This window comes from Exophiala bonariae, assembly GCF_035927105.1.
Source record: "Exophiala bonariae strain CCFEE 5792 chromosome Unknown scaffold_22, whole genome shotgun sequence".
NCBI classification, from domain to species: Eukaryota; Fungi; Ascomycota; class Eurotiomycetes; order Chaetothyriales; family Herpotrichiellaceae; genus Exophiala; species Exophiala bonariae.
In genome coordinates, this window is record NW_027042497.1 from 242,882 (window position 1) to 265,934 (window position 23,053).

At 50.3% G+C, this 23,053-nt stretch overlaps 11 protein-coding genes across 11 annotated transcripts; 6 read left to right on the plus strand and 5 right to left on the minus strand.

Annotated features, from left to right (window-relative positions):
• Positions 1 to 392: 392 nt before the first annotated feature.
• LTR84_005903 (uncharacterized protein) lies at positions 393 to 1,735 on the minus strand (the record flags this gene model as incomplete). Its single annotated transcript, XM_064849467.1, has 2 exons — positions 393 to 1,027; positions 1,084 to 1,735. 2 exons carry the CDS (start codon positions 1,733 to 1,735, stop codon positions 393 to 395), a joined length of 1,287 nt encoding a protein of 428 aa, XP_064703691.1.
• Positions 1,736 to 1,824: 89 nt separating this feature from the next.
• LTR84_005904 (uncharacterized protein) lies at positions 1,825 to 5,097 on the minus strand (the record flags this gene model as incomplete). The annotated part of the gene is made up of 3 exons (XM_064849468.1): positions 1,825 to 3,102; positions 3,210 to 3,288; positions 3,344 to 5,097. 3 exons carry the CDS (start codon positions 5,095 to 5,097, stop codon positions 1,825 to 1,827), a joined length of 3,111 nt encoding a protein of 1,036 aa, XP_064703692.1.
• A 786-nt stretch (positions 5,098 to 5,883) lies between these two features.
• Positions 5,884 to 7,649, plus strand: LTR84_005905 (uncharacterized protein; the record flags this gene model as incomplete). The annotated part of the gene is made up of 2 exons (XM_064849469.1): positions 5,884 to 6,652; positions 6,709 to 7,649. 2 exons carry the CDS (start codon positions 5,884 to 5,886, stop codon positions 7,647 to 7,649), a joined length of 1,710 nt encoding a protein of 569 aa, XP_064703693.1.
• A 350-nt stretch (positions 7,650 to 7,999) lies between these two features.
• LTR84_005906 (uncharacterized protein) lies at positions 8,000 to 9,284 on the minus strand (the record flags this gene model as incomplete). Its single annotated transcript, XM_064849470.1, has 5 exons — positions 8,000 to 8,057; positions 8,110 to 8,154; positions 8,206 to 8,257; positions 8,317 to 9,095; positions 9,151 to 9,284. 5 exons carry the CDS (start codon positions 9,282 to 9,284, stop codon positions 8,000 to 8,002), a joined length of 1,068 nt encoding a protein of 355 aa, XP_064703694.1.
• An 849-nt stretch (positions 9,285 to 10,133) lies between these two features.
• LTR84_005907 (uncharacterized protein) lies at positions 10,134 to 12,052 on the plus strand (the record flags this gene model as incomplete). The annotated part of the gene is made up of 3 exons (XM_064849471.1): positions 10,134 to 10,429; positions 10,479 to 11,906; positions 11,959 to 12,052. 3 exons carry the CDS (start codon positions 10,134 to 10,136, stop codon positions 12,050 to 12,052), a joined length of 1,818 nt encoding a protein of 605 aa, XP_064703695.1.
• Positions 12,053 to 12,808: 756 nt separating this feature from the next.
• On the plus strand, positions 12,809 to 13,813 carry LTR84_005908 (uncharacterized protein; the record flags this gene model as incomplete). The annotated part of the gene is made up of 1 exon (XM_064849472.1): positions 12,809 to 13,813. One exon carries the CDS (start codon positions 12,809 to 12,811, stop codon positions 13,811 to 13,813), a length of 1,005 nt encoding a protein of 334 aa, XP_064703696.1.
• Positions 13,814 to 14,749: 936 nt separating this feature from the next.
• LTR84_005909 (uncharacterized protein) lies at positions 14,750 to 15,702 on the plus strand (the record flags this gene model as incomplete). Its single annotated transcript, XM_064849473.1, has 2 exons — positions 14,750 to 14,754; positions 14,799 to 15,702. The coding sequence occupies 2 exons, from the start codon at positions 14,750 to 14,752 to the stop codon at positions 15,700 to 15,702; spliced, it is 909 nt and encodes a 302-aa protein (XP_064703697.1).
• Positions 15,703 to 16,223: 521 nt separating this feature from the next.
• LTR84_005910 (uncharacterized protein) lies at positions 16,224 to 16,832 on the minus strand (the record flags this gene model as incomplete). The annotated part of the gene is made up of 1 exon (XM_064849474.1): positions 16,224 to 16,832. The coding sequence occupies one exon, from the start codon at positions 16,830 to 16,832 to the stop codon at positions 16,224 to 16,226; it is 609 nt and encodes a 202-aa protein (XP_064703698.1).
• A 1,698-nt stretch (positions 16,833 to 18,530) lies between these two features.
• LTR84_005911 (uncharacterized protein) lies at positions 18,531 to 19,906 on the plus strand (the record flags this gene model as incomplete). The annotated part of the gene is made up of 2 exons (XM_064849475.1): positions 18,531 to 19,197; positions 19,260 to 19,906. The coding sequence occupies 2 exons, from the start codon at positions 18,531 to 18,533 to the stop codon at positions 19,904 to 19,906; spliced, it is 1,314 nt and encodes a 437-aa protein (XP_064703699.1).
• A 134-nt stretch (positions 19,907 to 20,040) lies between these two features.
• LTR84_005912 (uncharacterized protein) lies at positions 20,041 to 21,194 on the minus strand (the record flags this gene model as incomplete). The annotated part of the gene is made up of 2 exons (XM_064849476.1): positions 20,041 to 21,011; positions 21,071 to 21,194. 2 exons carry the CDS (start codon positions 21,192 to 21,194, stop codon positions 20,041 to 20,043), a joined length of 1,095 nt encoding a protein of 364 aa, XP_064703700.1.
• A 1,112-nt stretch (positions 21,195 to 22,306) lies between these two features.
• LTR84_005913 (uncharacterized protein) lies at positions 22,307 to 22,904 on the plus strand (the record flags this gene model as incomplete). Its single annotated transcript, XM_064849477.1, has 2 exons — positions 22,307 to 22,355; positions 22,414 to 22,904. The coding sequence occupies 2 exons, from the start codon at positions 22,307 to 22,309 to the stop codon at positions 22,902 to 22,904; spliced, it is 540 nt and encodes a 179-aa protein (XP_064703701.1).
• Positions 22,905 to 23,053: the final 149 nt, after the last annotated feature.

The window sequence follows — 23,053 nt, forward strand, 5'->3', positions numbered from 1 at the left end:
AAGTTAATATGTTCCTGGAAATATCTATGATATGGGGTAATTTGAGAGCGCAAGGAGGAGGTGAGGTTAAAGAGTGTTGATCTCTTCCAGTATCAAGCCACGCCGCTTTGACGCTGTCAGTTTGTCAGACGGAATGAGGGGAAATCAAGACCCCTTCTTTGAAGTGAGCTGTATTGAACATGCCACAATCTCGATCGATTCACTACGCTATATGATTCTCCACGGCCTCATGCCACTTTCGCCAGTCGATTCTTGGGGTATCATGAGAGTTGATATGCTGCCGCTGGTGGATCGGCGAGACGTCGTTCGGTAATTCTTCAAGATAAAGTGAATTTTATATTCAAGGGCTGTAGGCTATAGATGGTGGAGAGTTGAGGCATGATCTTATCTATCTATCCTGTGAAATGCCTGACATGCTCTTTCCCATCTGGGCCTTCATAGTACTCGGTGATCCCTCCGCTCCAAAATTCCGCCATGGGATCAGCACGCCGTAAACCGAGGGGGTCAGCACGCAGAAGGAGCCGGGTGATCAACTCCGAAACCTCATCATCATCGCTACTCCTACCTCGACGAGTAATCGTAGGAGGATCCTTTGGTAGGCCAGACTGGCGCGTCCTAATCTCTGAGGCCCTCTTTGCGCCCCATGTCCCGTACAGCTCCTTTAGCTTCGTCGACAGCTTCGCCTCGAGTTTCCAGTACACGGGGCCGGCCATGGCAAAGTCACAGATAGCGACGCCCGTTTGCGCCTTCCCGGACCGGTAGTCGACCGTAAGGTGCTCGTCGACGCCTCGATCGCCATCATCGTGGAAATGCAGCAGATCGAGTGGTGTGTGGCCCTTCGCAGAAACGGCATTGATATCCGCACCGTGTGCGCGCAGGAACGAGCCAAGTCTCTCCGCGTAGTGCAGGCTGACAAGATGGAAAGGTGTAAAGCCCTCGACACCGCCGCGGGCGTGGATGAGGGTCGGGTCGAGGCCGTGGAAGTATTCAAGTACTTCCAGGAACTCGGCGTGGCCACCGCTCGTGCCTAGATTTGGAATATGAGCTAAATTTCCTTGATGCAGTGATGCATGGGGAACTTACCAATAAGCTTATCGTCAGCGGCCAGGACGTGGAAAACATTGAGCCCCGTGCTCGTCACAACGAGGCTGGGCTTTGGCGTTAGCTCCATCAGGAGCTTGATGGGCTCTGTTCGTGGCAGTGCCGACACCAGGGTGGACTGCGGGCCTGCGTCGATACTGTGATCTCCCCTGAGACGATACACATCATACTTGGCACCTTTTCCCAAGAGGAAGCGCGCGAGGTCAAGGTGTCCATATTCGAGTGACAGATCTAAAATGGTCGCTCCCCACTGGTCCTGGAATTCAAGCACTTCAGCTCCACGACCGGCGCGTTCAAAGTGACCGAAGAGCTGCTGCACCAATGCTGGTTGATGGTGTACGGCGCCAGTCAAGAGAAGGCTGTGAGCCGTTATGTCGGGTCGTTTCGCTATGTAAGGGAGGAGCAAGTCAATTGCCTCGGCGAAGCCACATTCGATGGCCGTGCCTAGTGCTTCGATGCCGCCAGCCTGTCCGGGGCTCAGGGTTTTGGCCGTGGCAGGACCTACGCCTTTGGAGTGTGTGAGAATGCACTGCATGGCCTCGTCGCGTCCGTAGTAGCACGCCAGGCCGAGGGCGTCATACGACATACCCTTGCAGACGTGAGGTAGTTCAGCAGACATGCCATGCTCTAACATTGCTTTGAGTATGACATTCAACGAACCTTTGTATCCAATGACGATGCTCGCCTTGAGACCAAACGTCGGAGAAAAGTAAGCGAGTCCGGTCACAAGGCTTGCCGAGCGCGCGGTGTCTGCATCATGCGCAGGAACGCTCGGGCGAGTTCATTGGCTGGCTCTGGCCGTGCTGTCGCCGGTTTTAGCACGGGAGTAGTATGTCTGAAGTTCTTGATAGCGTGAAGCATGGGTGTAACTAGCATTGCTTCAACGCCAGTCACAGCAAGAAGCAGTGAGCTGGCCGTGCCCGACTCAGTCGTGGTGACAAGCGGGTTTGCGCCATGATGTAGAAGTGATATGACGGCAGCCTTTCGGGCCAGGGGGAGTAAAGGCTCTTTTGTGAGAAACACGTTGAGCAATGCCGTCCGGCCTAGCGGCATGAGCCTACTATCGATAGAGAACCCTGGTGCCATTTTGCAGACTCTCTCGACAATCTCGTTGATGTATTCGGCAGGTAGACATGCAACGTTCTGCAACGGACAGCTGCCAGTCATGAAAGGGGGGTTGCAAAGCTCATGACGGCCGAGGAGATATCGCACAGTACCTATCTTGCCCATCACCATGGCTAGGTCCAATGCAGTAGCCGAGTCAGCGTTGAGCGAGCGAACGTCAGCTCCAAGATCTTGAACAACGAACTCGATCCTCTTCCTTGCGATTGCCCCAGCGAGGCCTCCGGAGGGCACCAGGCCGACGACGTAGTGGAGAATTGTCCAATTCCTGTCCAGTGACCCCTTCACTATGCCCATGAATCCCGAGAAGGACTTATAGATCTGCCTCAGCTTTGTTTTCCAGTCCTCTTGCCAGCACACCGTCTCCCAGTTCTCTTTAGTTCGGCGTTCGAAATTGGCTCGGAGCTGTTCCAACTGCTCTTCGCGATACTTGGACACGACATCAGTGCACTCTGTCTCGCTGATTCTCCAGAGCGCGTTCACTGCACCCTGGTGGCCTTGTTTAATGGTCGCATCGATCGCCCACTGGACACATGGGTCGTTCTTGTCGGAGCAGTCAATGCCTAGCGATGTTGACAAAGGGAGGAACTCGGCTTTAGCGACTGGGCTACCTAATTCGGCGGCAATCTTCATCCACTTGAGGGCTTCTTGATCATCACGGGAGCAGCTGAATCCATCCAACTTGGCTACTGCGGTTTGGTACGCGCAATCAGCGGCTCGTCTGAGCTGTAATTCGGAGAGCCCATGTCCATACAATGATGCTTGTGTGTGGCTTTGAATGTCTTGCACAAGTTTTGTCTCCTGCATCATATCATCGAGGATCGCACTCTTGAGGTTGCTGGTGAGACTCGCTCGGAACACCTTGAAACTTTTACGAATCTGTGTAATGCCGTTAGAATTAACACGCGGGACGAAAGAAGCGAGGATAATAGGGCTTGATTTCAGGGTGAGAGAGGTAATGGCGGCAGAGGGTATGTTTGACTTACGTCGAACACTCCTGGGCCCAGCCCCGTTGTGGTGTTCGGGAACAATGGAGGTACTATTGTACAATCATGTCCGGCGGGCCTAAAAGCAATCAGCATGCACGGCCAGGAGATCATAAGAGCAATCATGTCCTTACTTCGCACATGTATTCCTTCGAGAAAAGTAGTCTTTTCCACCCAATGCCCCCGACGCAAATGAACGAAATACATCCGGTTGTGAGTAGTGCAAGTTGTTCTTGACGTGGAAGCTTCCTTGTAAAGCCTGATGCCACGGCTTCAGTAGATCGGTGGCATTGGCAACACGCTGAGCAGGGTCAGCTTGCAAAGCCAACTCTAGGATTGAGTCGAATATGTCAGATACAACTGAAGGATAAATTTGATCTCTAGACATATAAAGTCTTTGTCCAGTCGCCGTAATCCCAAAAACGGTTGTCTCGAATGCACGTACTTCCTTCTTGGCAAGCGCCAGGGCAGCACCGGATGTTTTACTGGAGCGTACCTTTTCCCTATCCAAGACAGTGTCGTACTGGTGCATCAGCCCGCGATCAACAACCTGAGTGAAGATGTCTCGTCCCTCGAGAAAGATAAAAGCAAATACCAGGCCTGCAGAGTAGATGTCGACCCGTGGTAGTAAAGACTTTGCTATTGGCTTATCGGAGTAGCATTCTGGTGCACACCAGTGAGGTGTATACACCTTGATGTGGGCAGTATTGTCTGACTGATCAGCCATAATGAGAGATCCTCCAAAGTCAGCTAACATGGCAACGAAGGGGCTCTGGCCCATCATTGACTGCAAAGCAACTTGTCCGGCCTCGATCTCCGATTTGCATCTCAGCACAGGCTGGTCCCTTCCATTACGTCTTCTGATGAGAATATTTTGGGGCTTTAAATCGCAGTGCACGACGCCGTGGAGGTGAAGTGCCTCGATACCAGACGCAATATCGAAACATAGGCTTAGCTTAACCTCAATCAGGGTATGGCGGTTGAAGCGCATGTCGACATCGCGGTAGAACGAAAACAAGTCACCACAGTCGCCCTCCTGGAGAACCAGATTCGGTTGTGACGAATTGTTACCACCTCTGAATGGTGTGTGTGACACTCCAAACAGGTACACAATGTTAGGATGTCCGCGAAGATCAGGGTGTGCCAAAATGCGTAACTCCTCGGCGAGTAAGGCATATGGATTCCGCTTCACTTCTGATTTAACCGGCTTCACCTTCTTTTCCAGCGAGGGATCCAGGGAAGCCAGCCGTTTTACGGCGTAGTAGTCGCCAGTACGTTTTGGGTCAGGATCGTACGCTAGGAGTTTTAACGACGAGCTGTCGTTGAAGACGTTGAAATTGCGACCAGGTACATACCGATGCACTTCGACGGCGCCATGTGCACCGTGACCCGCTGAAATGGACCACGGGCGGTGGAGCGTTCGTGGCTTAAAGGGGGGATCCACGACGGCGACGGCCGCCATGAATGATGAGATGCTAGTTACCGGTTCAGAGGTTCGCTCTGCTAACTTCATATGAAGTCTCTTGAATTCCGCGACTTCTAAGCGTCTGTGAGGAAGCATGCTAAAGTCTGACGGCTTGATACCAGACAGTCCGACTATTCCTTGCGAGCTCTTGCTGCGGGAGTCCCATTGCAGTCGACCATCTGGAAGGTCGTAGTGCATAGACGCCGCAAACAAGCCGATGCTGGGCATGTCGGAAAGCCCATGTTTTACTCGCGAGCGTTGGCGAACGGCACTCCATTGAGGTCGATCGTCCGGAAGGCCGAAGAGTACAGATGCTCTTGACAAGCCGGTGCTGGTCCAGTCATGTCTTAGCGGCGAGCTCTGATTAATGGCGTTCTTTTGCTCTGAGCAGTTGCGATACACGGACGTGTGCTGATCGCCCATTGCGGGCAAGAGTCTAGATATGTGGTAAAGCCGAACAACTCCAGCCTGTGAAGATCCCTCAATGTTGCTTCTAGACACTATCAGAATTTGGAATCCAGGTATGGCGACAATGGCAGGAACGCAATGGCAACCAACATTGCTTTAAGATGGTCCCTTTTAGGCGCCTGGGGGAGCTCGCCATACTAATTGACAACGAGAAGGCCACATTCTCAAAGTCAACGCAGGGGTTCCAGGCTGTTGAAGGCCAGATCATGTTGCGGAACTGGCACCATGACACAGCGCCAGAAACCGTAAACTAGACAAAAACGCCTCTTTTGTTACAGAATTGGCTCCTGATATATGACCGTCACATGCCAAGCTTGTAAGTCAGGCTGCAACTGGCTTGAAAGGCTTGTGGCTTGCTTGTTCAGAAGCATTACCCAGGCTCGGCACCCCCTAACCATTTGGGCTTCATGCTCGCGCTTCAGCCGCACGGGAAGCTTGTTAACCGAGGCCCCTTTCCACCCAGGCTTTTTCGGCTCGGTAATGGAAATGGTCCTACGAATAAGAAGCAGGAAGGGTCTGGAACCCCATCAGCTACATACGCAATTGTGAGTTACATATGCAGTTCTGCACATTAACTTGATCTCATCTACTGGGCCCCTTTCCTGAGCGTTTCAGCCCTGTTTTCAATGCTATCGTCATGTCATATCTATCCATGCTGCCTCCAAAGGACCGGCATGGACCCTTCATTAAGAACTTACGTCGCGTGTTGGACGCCAACATTGCTTGAAGATATCGAATGCTATGGAACTCGCAGCTTTTGTCATCGGTACATCCAGCCTGATCAGTGTTGCTGAGGTGTGTCTTACACTCGCCCGCGCCATTGATGGGGTTAAGGCCTTCAAGGAGGAAAGCGCATCGCTTTACGCGGCTTACAACTTCGAGCAAGTTCGGCTCACGCTATGGATCCATCATGTGGTTGGCATCGCACACTCCCCAATCGAGATTGACAGACTCAAGATCGACGACGGAGATTTGCCACCAGTATTGACATCAGAATCTCCCATCAACCTTCACCAGCCTTTACAGAGTGCCTTGACCGAGGTGGCCAAGATTCTGAAAAAGCTCAATCATCTCCTTGGCAAATATGGAGCGAACGAGGTGTCAGTTACTAGACGCATCCGGTTCCAGACGGGGATCTTCAAGCAGGGCGGAAAGGATGAAATCCGTGAATTGCTGGCGCAACTGAAGAATTGGAATGATAGTCTGGACCGTGTCTTAGAGAGCAGAATGCGGCAACATCTCATCTCCAACATGCACATTCGCCTATTATCTGCCGCTCAGACGGATCGGGAGCTTGAAGTCATCCAAGGCGCAGCACAAGGTACCCATGAGTCTCTTCGCCAAGAAGCAGCGTTCAGACGTCAAATTTTGAGCATCGCAAATCGGAGTGACGGCATTCCGAGTGGTTTGAAGATATCTTCACACAATATCAGCCCAAGTCTTCCTCCAGCAATGAAGAATGGTGCTTTCCGATATATGGGAAAATTCGACCACCCAGGTGTCCGACCGAGTAAGTTGTATTCTCATGCAGAAAAAGAAAAGCACAAATGCTAATCACTGTGGCAGTCCGTGTCCTCCAAGAATGGAAACTTGGCCAACCCAACTGGGGTGACAATGAGCGCACCACGGCAACCACACGCGCGGATCGCCTTGCCAGCATGCTACGTATTGAGCATAAACCACCTAAACTTCGCTGCCTGGACCTTGCCGCTTATACCATCACTGATGGACCCCAGAATCGCCTGGACTTCTGTTTCCTATACCACCCGCCCCCTTTCGCCAATGGTGCAATTCTGCCCCTTACCCTGCACACAGCTCTAACCACGCTATCAGAGCGAAAGCGGCCGACTCTGGCACAACGATTCGGCATTGCAGCTACGTTGGCGGAGTCGTTGCTGGCCTTCCACACCGCAAATTGGCTACACAAGGCCGTCTGCAGCACTAATGTGCTTTTCTTTGCCGATGCACAAAACGAACTTCCGAACTTCCGACAGCCCTTCATGGCTGGCTTCGAGTTTTCGAGGCCAGACACTGTGCGCGATCTTACACTTGAGGGGCCGGCGAGCTCAAGTGGGTTCGATGCGTATTGTCATCCAGAGCTTGTGGCATCGCTGACTGGAAATGGAGAAAGGAGAAGACGGTACCAGCGGCGATTCGACATCTATGGACTGGGTGTCGTGCTGCTGGAAATCGGGTGTTGGATGACAGTTGCGACGATCTTGCGGTCTAGGCAGGGAATGGAGGGGACTACGCACGATCATCTGCTTGAAACAGTGAAGATGTCGTTGCCATCACGGGTCGGATCGAGGTATAAGCAGGCTGTTTGGGAGTGTCTCCACTGGGAGGAGGACGAGTCTGGGAATGAGCCTGGCAGCCAATCTGGGTTCCAGCATGAGGATGAGACGGAGGAGCTCCGTGCGCAGAGACAGAGGCAGAGGGAGACACAAATCGAAGATTTTGCGAATACAGTGGTAGCCGTATTGAGGGATTGCCACTGCACGTTGTAGTATTGTACTACGCTGTCGCATACTGTTGGCCATCCCAGACAGGCTGATCATGATGGGTTGGAAGAGAGCCGCTGATCTAATTTACCATTTTGCACTTAGGAGCCTCACTTTGAGCCAAGGTACTTGAAATATGCAAAGCTTTTAAAACGCGAAGTCGAAATAGTACGAGGGTACTTAGTATGCGAATGAATTTCATTATTGCTAGATACGTCCGGGTATCTGCTTTTTGAGATAACATCTCGATTGTTTCAGGAAGTCCCAGCCTGTGAAATCAAATATTGTACAAGTGCAAAATCCACGTATCGGTTGGTCACGGTCGCATTTGCTAGTGGCACATCCGGGCGAAGAAATTACTTCGTTGCATCGAAGATGACTTTCTGTGTTCTCATCTCATTAAAATCATCGTACCTATTTCACAGTCAGTAATGCTATCCTTCGAGCTTGATCCATTGTGATTCACGCTTTAACAGCTTCAGAAAGCGGTCTGATATCGCCAGTCATGAAGCTACACGACGTCAGCAGCACCCACCTAGCGGTAGCAGAAGTCGAGACTTACTCAAATCTATCCTGCTTCTCTGCCAAAAGTTTCAGGGCGTCTTCAAAGATACCTATTCCATAGTGTTAGCTCAAGATCTAACAAACCAACCCGGGGTGGTCGCAAACTCACTTCTGACCGGACATCTGCCCATTTGGATCCTCAGATTCTTGCCATAAGCCTGATTTCCGCTCCAGGGAATTGGCCCGTTATGCACTCCGACACTCGATATCGTACCCCAAGGTCTTAATAACTCGAAGCCCATTTCCAAAGCAGAGCTGTGGCCCACAACTTCAATGACAACGTCTGCACCTCTGCCTTCGGTCAACTCCTTCACTCTTGCGAACAGCTCGTTCTTTTGTGTTTGGAAGTTCCAAGACTCAGCTCCTAGTCGGCCGGCTAGGTCCAATCTGTCCTGAACACTGTCGACAGCGATCAAGTGTCTTGGTTTATATGCCAAGGCACTGACCAAAGCACAGAGACCGACCGGACCAAGTCCGAAAAGGACAACCACGCTTTCACTAGTGACCTGCTTCGATAGACCAGTGAACGCATTAGATGCTGCAAAATATCCGGTCGGTAGTATATCGGCCATGAGGACCAGTTTCTTTTCATTAATGACTGGAGGTGCTTTGACAAGTGTGGAGTCTGCCAATGGAACTCGGACGTATTCTGCCTGAGCGCCGTCCAGCGCTGCTGTACCGAAGAGTTTACTCTGAGAGCAACGGGATGAGAACCCATGTTGACAGAAAAAACATTTTCCACAGGTAATTGTGAAGGGTGCGACGACATGATCGCCAACAGCAACAGTCGTGACCCCGGATCCGAGTTCGACTACTTCGCCGGTGAATTCATGTCCCATTATGAACTCTGTTGGCGATTCTTGATGTCCTCGAAAGACATGTAACTCACTATAAGTGATCAGCTCTCGGATATTGTTTATGGTCAGCAAAGAGCTGTGATTACCTTCCACATAACGCGGTGTAGCGGACTTTGACAATGACATCGGTTGAAACCTGGATTTGAGGGATTGGTCGCTGTTCTAACTCGACTTTTAGCTTTCCTTTGAGTATGACTGCTTTCATAGTGGTGGGTGCCATTGTTATATGGCACTGATAATGCTATCTTTAGGCTTCTCCAAGGGTTTCGCTTGAAATGCTAGGAGGAGGCGACGAAATAGATGTTTGGAAGAAACAAAATGGTTCCATTGCATTCTCAGGAGCCCTTGCATTTTAATATAACACTAGCACCTAGGATATAACATGTCGATGGAAGCTCGAAATGCTTACAACATGGTCTCGGTCATCGATCCGCCTCAATGGTCGCTTAGGCAGGCCATTGTGGCCGAAGTGTCGGGAAAGACGACTTCATGAGCATTGGTTCGAACCCAGTTTGGTATTAGTTTTCCGAAGATTCATTGGTCGGCCCGATCAATATTTTGTTTCAATGGATTTTGGCGATCATGAGGAGGGGGGGAAATGTCTTAATTTGCGGAGAGATATCCATGAACCCCAGATTGCGGGTTAAGCGATTTAATCGAGGATGGTGTTTCCTATCTCTCCCGCTCTCGAGTCCATACCTTCTACGTTGCACGAGAATGAAGTACTCAGAGAGTTTCCGAGAGCAATTCGCCAAACGCGACAACCGGCAGTAGACGGAGGCCCTCTTCCGCAAATATCCAGAACCATCTGGAGGGAAGTAGAGCAATGACGTAGCATGATCAGAACCATATCACGTGATGGCTAGTGTAGGAGAAGCTTGACTCAGCGAAATGACTGCGCGCCAAGAAAAACTCTTTAACGCGTTCCAACGCGTCCACGTCGCAGGCAACCGAGCCCCTCATCGCCACAAACTTGAAGTTGTTGAAGAAAGCCAGTTCAGCGATTGATACCTCTTCTCGTCCACCACTTTTTACCACCGCCCAATTTTATCCCGCCGTATCAGTCAACATGAGTTCAACTACTGCCGCGGCCTTGGCCCGCGTCGATGCAGGCTCACTCGTTGACATCTTTGAAGATCGCCCAAACCGGGTCCTTCAACCTGTTATGCAATGCGTTCAGATCAAACCTATCGCTCCTCAACCCGGTGGACAAGAACGTCATAGAGTCATCTTCAGCGATACCAAGAATTATATCCAGACTATGCTGGCAGTACATCAGAACCATCTTGTAGAGGAGAAGATTCTTCGTCGAGGAGTTTTGGTCCAATTGATCGGATACAATGCGAACGCATTCAAAGCAAAGCGGTAGGTCGATAATATCCATTGTATACGCAGGTTCTAATGCGAATCACAGAATTCTTATTGTTACCGAAATCAAGGTACTTGAGGAGTACGGTGAACACGAGAAACTAGGCGAACCAAGACCTTTGGAAACGAAGACAGAGGAGGAGGACACCAAGCCCAGCGCAGCCACCAGCCAAAATTTTTACGGCGCTAAACAAGAGCAATCCAGCAGCAGGGCTATGCCCACACATGCGAGACCAACTTCATCTGCGGCACACGCAAATATCTATCCCATAGAAGCAATCTCTCCCTACTCGAATAAATGGACCATCAAAGCGCGGTGCACGAGCAAATCTGAGATCAAGACCTGGCACAACCGGAATGGTGAGGGTAAGCTATTCAGTGTGAACTTGCTTGATGAGAGTGGAGAGATTCGTGCTACCGGATTCAATGAACAATGTGACCAGTTATATGACTTGTTCCAGGAGAACAGCGTATATTACATTGAAGCCCCTTGCCGGGTTACATTCGCAAAGAAACAGTTCTCCAACCTTGCCAACGACTACGAATTGCATTTCGAGAAAGATACCAAGGTCTCAAAGGCTGAACAACAGGATGGGGTACCTCAAGTTCGATACAATTTCACCACCATATCTGATTTACAGTCCGTTGAGAAGGACACAACGATTGACATCATTGGAGTTCTGAAAGAGATAGGCGAAACCTCTCAAATTACCTCCAAGACCACGAGCAAGCCATACGACAAACGGGAACTTACTCTTGTGGACAATACTGGTTATTCTGTTCGACTTACCATCTGGGGAAAGACTGCTGCTTCTTTTGACGTTCCACCAGACTCAGTGGTTGCATTCAAAGGAGTCAAGGTCTCAGACTTTGGTGGTCGCAGTCTAAGTCTTCTCAGTTCTGGGTCCGTCAGTGCAAACCCAGATATGGCAGAAGCCCACAAGTTGAAAGGTTGGTATGATGAGCAAGGGAACACCAACTTTGCCACACATTCCAATCTTCAAGGAACTATATCTGCTGGTGGTTCGCGACGAGACCCATTCAAGACCATTGCACAAATCAAGGACGAACAACTCGGCATGTCAGAGAATCCGGATTTCTTCTCTCTGAAGGCATCAATACAATACATCAAGCAAGACACCTTCTGTTACCCGGCATGTCTCTCTGAAGGATGTAACAAGAAAGTCATTCAGGTTGATGATGGTCAATGGCGCTGTGAGAGATGTGACAAGAGCCACCCGAAACCCGAGTACCGCTACATCATGTCAGTCAATGTCAGTGATCATACAGGCCAACTGTGGGTAAGCTGTTTTGATGAGACCGGAAGACAGATAATTGGTAAGACGGCGGATGAGTTGATGGAAATTAAGGAAGTGGATGACAAGAGGTTGGCTGAGATCATTTCTGACTCGGTTTGCAAGATCTGGAATTGGAAGTGCAAAGCCAAACTCGACAATTTCCAAGAACAACAACGGTAAGTTTCTTTTGTCGGTCTATGTTTGACTCAGAGCTAATATTACATCCAGCGTCCGGTATCAAGTCTCATCAGCAGCACCCATGAATTATGTGTCGGAATCACAGAAGTTGATCGACCTCATCAAGCAATACAACATTGATTGAGTTATTGGATTGGATCTGAGTTCGAATATCTTCTACTATCAAGGTTGAGATATCGAAGCTGCTGGAACAGAACACCGTTGATCTTGAAAACGTGATGCGGAGGCATCACAATCCGCGTTGCGATGGGCTGTTGAGATTGAAGGGCGACTATCTTCAAAGACATCCTGATGGTGCCAAGTACCCAGTCTCCAGGCAGAGGATATGGTCTTACCATATGCCCTTGAGCGAAATGATGTTGAAGTCTTGAGCGCGATTATCGAGCTCGCTAGAACGATACTTGCTGTTATGTAACATATGATATTGAAGGGCTATAAGAATAGGACGAGTACCCACAGACTTCCTACTCCTTTAGGTGCCGAAGTACCGAAGCTGGTGGAGCTTAGTGTTGGTTTCGTCATTACGAGCAATTGCCGACCGGGTGGAGAGGACGATTGAGGAAACCCTCATTGTGTCATCCTTGAACAGTGTGCCAAAGTCAATAATTTCTCAGCAACGTTTCCCCGCGATTATATCTGAATAGCTGATTCTTGTTGTTTGACCATCCAGGACTCGTCATAATTCATCAAAGATAGTGAACGGCCACGTATGAAAAAGGAGGCATTAAGACTTGTACACAGAATTCTATTACCAATCACCCAAGCTCACCGGGAAAGGGCCGGTTATAAAGGATTCTCGAACTGCAACATCCTCTATTCTTCCCACCACCAATTCCAACCAGTCCTACAACGAGCGACATTCTCAATAGGACATTCCACCATGGCGACCATGCGTGCCGTCGATATCAAGGGCGGTAAAGGCCCGATCTCCGCACTTTTCATCAACTCGGAATCCCCCAAACCAACACCCAAAGGCAGCCAAGCACTCGTCAAGGTCAAAGCATTCGGATTGAACCGCATGGATCTACTACAGCGCGAAGGGCATTATCCACTCCCACCACAGGCGCCATCAACACTGGGCGTAGAGTTCTCGGGCACCATTGAGTCTTTCGGCTGTGAGCCGGAGCGCGGCTTCAATATTGGCGACGAAGTGTTCGGTCTAGCTTATGGAGGTGCTTACGCCGAGTATATCGCGGTCAGCACGCACATGCTGATTCACAAGCCAAAAGAACTCAGCTGGGAGGAAGCCGCAGGTATCCCCGAGACATGGATCACTGCGACACAGGCACTGTACCTTATTGGCGACTACAAGCCTGGGAGAAGCGTTCTATGGCACGCCGGCGCAAGCAGTGTTTCGATCTCAGGCATCCAGCTCGCAAAAGGTGACGGCGCCAGTGCCATCTACGTGACGGCGAGCAGCCAGGAGAAGATTGACTTCTGCAAGTCGCTCGGCGCGACCGAAGGGTTCAACTACAAGACGGGCGACTGGGCCCAGGAGCTGCTCAAGTACACGGACGGGAAGGGTGTCGACTTGATCGTCGATTTCATCGGCGCTGGCTATTTCGATCAGAACCTCGAAGCTGCGGCCAAGGATGGGCATATTGTCAGTTTGGGCAATATGGGCGGCAGTGTGGTCGAGAAACCGGTGGATATCAGCCGATTCTTGCGCAAGAGGCTACGATACGAGGGAAGTAGTCTGCGCAGTCGCGATGAGGACTATCAAGGAAAGTTGAGGGATCAGTTGGTGGAACATGCTCTGCCCAAATTTGTGGATGGGTCGTTCAAGGTCATTGTTGAGAAGGTTTTTAAGATGGATGAGATTCAGGCCGCGCATGAGTTGCTGGCTTCAAATCAAACCAAGGGCAAGTTGATTGTGACTGTGTAGGACCATCGAAGGTCTCTGTCTGGTAACTAGTTAGGTACCTAGGTATTTTATAGTATTTGCTCATAGGGATGAATATTCCATAAACCTATTCCATTATCAATGTTTGATGTATCATTTTTACCGGTGAACTCTCCCCTAGGCTCTTTATTGCTAAGCAAGCGATCAGCCTCTGCCTGATTGTAGCCCTGTACTCCCCCACATGCTTACGTAGGCAAGTATTATTCCTAGGGCACAAAGCTCACCTATCAATTCGTCACTTGAAGCTAACAGACATTGCGAATATATGTGTCTAGCTTTGAGTTCCACCTTGTCCATGCCTATCGCACCGCCCACAGGCACTGATGTCCCCTAGCAGGGCTTTCTAAATCACCGACCAAACTCCGGGGCTCAACCGCCCCTTGCGCCCAGTCCGTCCCGCTGAACCATGAGAGCCTGAGCTTGAGGTCGAGAACTGGTGCCGTAAGTTTTTGGCGGGTTATCCGCCATGAAATTTACGTGTTTTACGACAATAATAACCTCTCCTTTTTCTGTACCTAGTGTTTGTCTTTAGTGTCGCTTCTACAAAGGGAGTTCCATCCCAAACCTCATTCCAACCATATCTCCGCCGGCCGGACGAAGAGAGGCGAAACCGAATCCGAGAGAACTGACTACAAGTCATGCTCATCCAATAGGACAAGAAAAATCAGGCTGTAACAGATACCAATGTATCTACATTTCGTATGGATCATGCGACTTGTACATATTCTGCCGACAAGAAGTAATTGTGTACTCGACTACTTGGGATATCTAGTCATTGTACCAGGGTAGGCCGCGATGGCAAGCATGATTTAAGTTGCTTACCAGGCTAAACGCTTGGTGCAACTCTGGGATAGACTATATACACCGAGACTGCAGGAAGAGAGAAGTAACTAACTTGTGCTCGAGCACGGCGACGGAATGGAGTGACAGTCCGGAGGTCGAACGGACAAGATTATACTTATAAAAGCTGGCAGTCTCCTTCCTGGTCTACTCTCACGGCATCACAGTCGAATCTCGTCCAAAAGTCCAAGAAACCTGGAAACAAGGGAGTGACAACGATGGCCAAACCAACCATTGTCGGTGTGCATGGCGCCTGGCACTCAGCAGCACACTTCCTGCCGCTGAAAGAGAATCTGGCCCAGTATGGCTATAAATTCATCGCCGTGCTCCTGCCCTCTATGCACTACGCGGAGCTAAAGTGTCCGCCGCCTATCCACATTAAGGAGGACGTCGAGGCAATTCAGACAGCTATACTCACCGAGCTCAACGACTACCCAGCGACGGATGTCGTGGTGCTCACGCATTCATATGGTGGCATGCCAGGCTCGGCTGCGGTCGAAAATCTCGACAAGAACTCTCGTAAGGCTGCCGGGTTCTCAAACGGGATTTCCGCTCTCCTAGCTATATCTAGCCTCCTCGTCAACGAAGGAATTTCCGGATTCGACTTGGGAAATAAGACCGTTCCACCTACTATTATCTTGTCAAAGATTCCCTCTCCAGTAGACAATAATATGGACATTGAAATTTCGATGCCGAACCCAGAGCCTGGGCCTACAACGACATTCTACCACGATTTACCCCAGAAGGATGCCGAACATTATGCGTCATTACTCGTCCCGCACGTTTGGACCGTCTATTGTACGCCCGTTCCATTCGCTGGCTTCAAGGTCGTCCCAACATATTATTTACTTACTGAGGATGATAAGTCTTTGCCTCCCGAGTGGCAGCGGTTGATTATTAAGATGGCGGACGAAGTCACACTCCATGGAAAGATCGTAGTCGACACCATTCATGCTAGTCACAGTCCTTTTTTGAGTAAGGTTGACGAGACGGCCACTTGGATCAGAAGAAGTCTTGGGGAGAAATTCTGATCATTCTCAACGACGATATCGCGCATCATGCTGCAGAGATCGGAATGGTAGTGGAGTTAGAATCCTGCAAGCTAACGAGGTTGCGAGAAAATATCCTGAATCTCCTCCCTCCATATAGAAGTGCAAATGTAGCAAGTTTTTTTGCAAGATCAGCACCCGGAATTGGATAGACTAAGAACTGCACTGATCTTCTAGCACAAGCGGCAAAGAGCCAGCTCTTAAAACATCGAATAGCTTATTCCTCCGAGGCTACAGATGGTAGTAACGACCAAAGGGGGCGTTATTAAAAGGTGTTACCTGGTACCTGGAGGTAGATAGGGAGAGGAGATAAAAGCCTTTCTTTCTCATGATCTAAATCGCTGATATGCGTAACTTAGCGTCGTAGAGCAATAAGGTACTACTCATAGGACGGTGTAGGTATTAGGAATTGTATCTGAACACTGGAGAGCTCGTACGGCCCTAACTTTGAAGTCAAGAAATAAGTGAGCTGATTAGATGAATTGTTGTTTGAATAACTCGACCTAAGTAATAGCAAACTGCATGACCGCAGATTCCGAGCCTGAAGGCTGTACAGCCTTCTCAAGCCGCAAGCGTGAATGGGCCGTTGCGAACATTGCTTCCCATTCCGGCAATGTTCTCTCCTTTGCCCCGAAGAGTGAAAACATGAAGATATCAGAGTGCCGGATGACGCCCTCAAAGTACAGTGGGAATTTGCCTTCCTGAAGACATTGGTCCATCATGATTACCGTGGAACCGAATTTCAGCATCTTGGAAACCAGTATTTTTAGAATCTGAATGCAAGCAATATCTGGCCAGTCATGGAACACGGCTTTCAGGAAGTACGCAGAAGGCTCAAGATCCTCTGGCTGTGGGTTGAACGCGTCTTGGACCTGGTAAGTTACTCGGGACACTGGCTCTGGAGGTACTGTCGCCTTGAAGGCCGACTCGTTGGGTAGCAGATCCTGCACAATAAACTCCAGCGATGGGAAACGCGTGGCGAGGTCGATAGCGACGTGGCCATTGCCACCTCCCAGGTCAACGACCGGCCCACTCGTGAAGCTGCGCCAGTCAACCGCATCAGCCAGTATTCCATAGTATAAGGTAGCAAGACTCGTGCTCCATGAAGTCATGGCCTCGCTGAACCAGGCTTGACCTCCGGAATCAAGAATCAAGCTCTTTGTCTTTCATAAGTTCCCACCAGCTTGTGTCCTACCCAAACGCGTATTGCGAGGCTAACAAATCAGGCCCATTTTTCCGATCTCCTTTTAAATTCTCTAACGCTTTGTGCAGTTTGAGAAGAGGCAGAACACAGATCTCCGCTGTATAAAGCTCAAGGAGCGGACGACTCTCTCGCATAGCCACTGAAAGAGCAGTGTGTGCCACGGACCCCGTCCTCGGCTCCTTGAAGATCCTCAATGTCATGGAAAACCGCAGTAGTCTTGTAATCAGGCCTTTATCAGCCTTGCAATGTCTCTGCGAGGTCGTCGAAAGACACTTCTCCCTCGAGCGGAACCAGTTCCTGGAGTCAAAAGTAAGAGATAACCTTGAGGATACTCAGCGTGGAGCGGTCGTTCCAAAGACCACTGCGAAGTGCTTCAGCTGGGCCGCGTGAGAGCGTCACCATGTCGAAACTAGGTTGCACGCGCGCCATCCTGGACTCAACCAGTTCGACTGGTGAGATAGGATACGACATTGGCCCATCTGCGTCAAGGCTAGGCGAAGGTGCGCCGGCCATTTCAAGCTCACGCTCAACAATTCGTGCGTGCTGAGTATATCAGCAAGCTGTACTAAAACTCCCATGTTGCCGATATGTTCTCTATTCTCTACTCTATCGATTGAATTCAATGATAGGTGAGGGTAAAGGCGCGAAAGGTAACAAGCTATCACATCGGACTTGAACTATATTATTTGCTGAATTGGGGAGGCTTTAGGATACCGACATCACCACTAAGCCCAAGACGAAGACGGAGAATTGAAGTCGGTCCGGGGATCGAAGCACGATGCTGGAAGTTTTGAACGATCGCGTTGCGTGAACTGAGGTCGCTAGTGCTCGTTCTCATTAAAATACCAGATATAGCGACCGATTAATCCTATTGGAAGGCGTGGGATATGAAGCGAGAAGCCGAGATCCATTACCAAGTCTCCAAAATGGGGATGGTAAAGGTGATCCGGGTATGGGGTCGATTGTATAACTATCCAGGCCTAGGGCCTGGGCATAAAAAGGTGCCTAGAAGCCCTCGTCCCCAACAAAACAGTCCCAGGCGTGATGGGTCTACTCAGCACTGCCACGCCCACGCTCATATTGACAAGAGAATGCCATGGCTGGACCAGAATGAATCCAGAAGGAGCATGTTTCTCTGGCGTCATCGATAGAATCCGTCTACCGAGTGCAGCTCCATGCTCCGCTCGGTCAAATGGATTCACGAGTCACAATTGATGTCCTTGGAAGATGGATACGCGACAGCCCATCTCAGGCTCCCTCTTCCAAGGATCACGTCTTGTTTGTTGTGCCTTGTGGTACATGTGATTCGGCCGACCGCAGTCAGGCGGGCTTGTACATACGAAGTTGTAGGTACGTGATTGCCCAGCCAAGCTCTTCCAATACGACCTTCTGCATCCAGCTATGATGGCTGGCTTTTGCACAGCTTGGTTGTCGATCATGCTTGGACGCAGGTAGCTTGGTGAAATCATGTCATCGGATACAGGCATGTTGAATGGTAGGTCGCTACTCCCCAGATGATCACATGTATATATTTGAGAGTGTACCCAAGGCTGCACTCCAGGTCTTCCGAGAAGCTTCAGCCTTTAAACACAGGTGACGAACAACCATGAAGCTCCTGACTTCAATCTCGCTATTCATCTCATTCACCTATGGTGCCGCCATCAGCAACCCGGAGCACATCGACTATGAAGGCTACCAAGTGCACCGCATCAGTACCGGCCAGCACCTGAAATCCATCCAAGAGAAACTATCCTCTCTGGACTTCGACCAATGGAACTCAGACATTGCCTCACATATCGACATCGTGCTCCCACCCTCACAACTCCCAGCCTTCTCAGCCCTCAACATCCCATCACACTGCATGCACAGCAATCTCGGCGCATCCATCAAAGCCGAGTCTGCACCACCCACTTCAGCCTGGAAACGCTCCCTCGACGACCTAGCCTGGTATGACAGCTACCACAGCTACGACGAGCACGTGTCATATTTTGACGAGCTGCACGCCGCATTTCCGGAGAATTCGGAGCTCGTGTCGAGCGGAACCAGCTTCGAGGGCCGAGATATCTTCGGCTTGCACTTCTGGGGCAAAGATGGGCCCGGGAAACCCGCTGTCCTATGGCATGGTACCGTGCATGCGAGAGAGTGGATTACAGCGCCGGTGATTGAGTTCTTGACCTTAAATCTCATTCAGGGATATAAAGCCGGCGATAACTATACCCAGTCGTTCGTGGACAATTACGATTTCTGGGTGTTTCCGTTCGTCAACCCTGACGGTAAGTTGACATCGCTGCCTCCTTCTTCCCTCTTTCGAAACGAATACTAACACCACACGCAGGCTTCATCTACACCCAAACCACCGAGCGACTATGGCGCAAGAACCGACAGCCGCCACCGCCACCGCCAGCCAATCAATCGTGCATCGGCCGCGACATCAACCGCAACTGGGCGTACGAATGGGACGGCAACCCACTGGGCGCGAGCACGGACCCGTGCACACAGGTGTACCGGGGCGAAGCACCGAGCGACTCGCCGGAAAACAAGGGCCTCACGGCGCTCGTCGACACGCTGCGCGACACGTCCGGCATCAAGCTCTACGTCGACTGGCACAGCTACGGCCAGTACATCCTCGCGCCGTGGGGGTATAACTGCACGCTGTACGCGGACGATCTGGGCCAGCATATCAACCTCGCGGGTCTGGTGTCCACGGTCATCAGGGAGGTGGGCGGCAAGACATTTACTTTTGGCCCCAGTTGTGGCACGCTCTACGCCACCACCGGCAGTAGTGTCGATTATATCTATGGTGCGGGCAAGGCCGATTGGAGTTATACGATCGAGTTGAGGGATACAGGGGACTTCGGGTTCGTGTTGCCTCCGGATCAGATTCGGGTGTCGGTCGAGGAGCAGTGGCAGGGTATGCAGGTCATGTTGTATTTGTTGGATGAGGTTTTCTTTGACGGGGAGGGCCCTGCCGTTCACGTCTGATGATGAGGGGATATTTGTTGCGGATATCTAGGCATAATGCATACAATTCACGAAGACCGCGAGATCTTGGTGTGAGAACGTAATCTTCTATTGGGTCCCGTCTGAGAACCATGCTATGCTGATGCTAAAATCGCTCATGATGCATTATCCATTAATGTGTAAGAGGTTGTCAGTAGGAAAATACCTAACAACAATGCGATGAATGTAAATCCGGTACTGCTGTAGCCTATCGCAAATGGTGACACAGATGAAGCAGTATTGGCTGTCGAGGTTGCACCAGATGCATCCGTCATGGTTGGTGTGGTCGCACTATCGGTGGTGGACATGGTGGTTGTGGTTGATGTGCGAGATGTTGAAGTTCTGGTTGCGGTTGTCGAAGAACTTGTGGTGGTCGTGGTGGGCCTTGGAAGAGCATCTGGATCACCATCTCGGGTAATCCTCAAGGTGTAATTCCACGCCTCGAAATGAGTCTCCTCTCCAGCATGCATAATCTCAGTCCCAAATTCCAGTTGGCCCATATACAGCGCACCGGAAAGTAAGCCTTGCTCGTAGATGTACCTCAACAAGGGAGAATAATCGGTGTCAACACTTGTCAGGTTTTTGTGTGGGAGCCATGAGAAGACGTGCTGACCCTGCGCATTCCAACCATGGTAGAGACTGTAGTTTGTGCCGGCGACCTCAACGGTGTCTTTCTCTGGAGTGGATTCGGCATGGCCCAGAGGGAGAACGGTCGGGGTAAACCACTGCCAGATCATAATTTCAATGGGAGGCCCTAAGCCAGTCGAGTTTTCGGCATTGTCTGAAAGAAACATATCCACGGCGGTGTTAACCCGCAAACCCGTATTGTCCATGGCAATTGCCTGCTCTTCATCTGACCAATTCTCGGTGTCTTTGACATAGGTTCGCCATTGCGCAGAGAATTCGAGGGAGGAAACGTTCCATAACTGGACTGGTAGACGGGAGGGGTCTGCCTTCACATAAGGAAACCCTTTGACTGTTGAAGCATCTCCGGTCCATTGGTAGGTCACTGAGAAAGCAGTGTCATCGTCGTAAATGCGCAGGCAGGAATAGCCTTGCCCATTGTCTCCCCAGGCATTATTGTTGACTGTGAGAGGAATTGATGTCAGTTGTCGGTTGTTTTGGTGGGGGCCAGTGGGTACAAACATGAATAAGGGACCAGTGTCGAGTTATAAAAGTCGCTCTGGCCGCAGAGGGTGGTGGCTTGATCTTGTGCGAGGACCCATTGAGTCAGCAACGATGCCAACAAGTACAACAGGACTTTGGACATGCGGACGACGAGGGAAGAATTCGAGGGTAGGCAGACTGGCGCAGAGCCGCGTGGCCAGCAAGGAGTATTTATTGGATCATAGGATTGTTGTCAAGGTTCGACTTGGTGGTGGCCAGGCGCGGGCAAGGCCCCAAGAAAGGCGAAGCAAGGGCGATGGATCACGAATTCCCCCTTCCACGCCAGCGCCAACACCATCCTCAACACCAGAGCCATTCTTAGCTGAGCCGAGGGATTTGGCCTGAAACATATACGAATTCAGACCCACATGGTTGAAGTGGCGTGCCATTCCCAGCGACACGGGGGTGGATCTTATAAAAAGTTTATTGTTACATTTTGAGGAGCAGAGATGGAGTTCTTTTTACATTGGGGATCGGAGAATTTGCATAATGATTTCGACGTCGATGATGATGCAGCGGCGTGCAAGGAGTCAACCGCATTGATTGACAAGGGTTGCAATTTCTGGGATGCTGCCAAGATGGGGAAGTCTGCTAGTACTAATCAAGACTTAGTGACGCTGCTGTAACTAGCGGGCCCTATTCAGATGTCGAGTGATGCCGCTTTTGAGATGAGATCTTGGAGCGTTCGCTTGCTCTCCATCTGCACCTACCTTGGCAGTTGAACTTGAGAGGGGATGGCTGGGAGTACGCATCATCAGCCACCTGGGCACTTAGGAATTCCTAGGTAAGTACCCAAGTATCTTATCAGTCATCGACTGGAAACGTGGAAAATAAAATAAACCCTTTGCGTCTGTTACTCAGGTCCTTCCTTGATGCCGATAAAAGTCACAGACAGGGCATTAACGAGCCACGGTGAGAGCTAGGCTGTATTGCACTTCCATATGTCGAAGGGCCAACATCATCGTCAACTATGACGCTACTCTCCCATTGTCGGTTGAGGATGCAATACAATGAGCACCCCGACCCTATCCGAACACGAGGCAGAACAGATGGTGGCTGAGCTCTTCTGGCCAGCCTCATGCCCCTCGTAGTCTTCCATCTTTTATCGTCAATTGCCATCGTTGGTTTTCAACAATTGTTATCTCTCAAGTCATTATTCCTCGAGCGTTCTGGAGGAGTTGCTAATCTACGCATTCTGACGTTCATCACTAGAAAATGCCGATTCCTTTTGGATTCTCGGTGGGAGATTTCGTGAGTGTAATAAGTGCGTTCTGTGCCGATCCCTCAGTCTAAATGGAATAGCTCATTGACTTGGACTTCAGACCTTACCACCAAGCTTATCCGTGCACTCAAGGACGTTGGAGGTGCGTCTAATGAATACCAATACGCTTTCATCGAAGTCGAAGGCCTGAACACGGTGATGGAGGCCTTGATTATCACAGTCGACAAGGGTCATGATGATACGTTTGCGCGACTATCAGATCAATATTTACCAAAAACTGCTATCCCCCCAACCGGCAACAACTTGCTGCATCTCGCTGCAAGGCAGGGTTATACTCGCATAGCTCGAATATGTCTTTCGAGGGGGTTTGACGTCAATTCCATTGGTTATCTGGACCAGACTCCACTCTTCAAAGCTTGCACCGGTAAATATTGGGAATGTGCACTACTTCTATATGAGCATGGAGGCAAAATCAAGAGCCGTTTGACAGGCTATGACGGCATCCTCCAAGACCAACTTCACTGGGATGTAGCTAAGGCGAAGTGGGCCACTATTGAGATCAATGGCGAAGACAAAAACGCTCGCCAATAATACGGATGCCTCGTTGTATCCTTATCCAGATAGATGGCTCCATCCTCTCGTTGGGGCAGGTTTGCTCGGATTTGTTGACAGTCACGATGACGAGTCCAAGCTACCACAAATACGATAGAATGACACGGTCATTGACTCTTCCTCGGTAG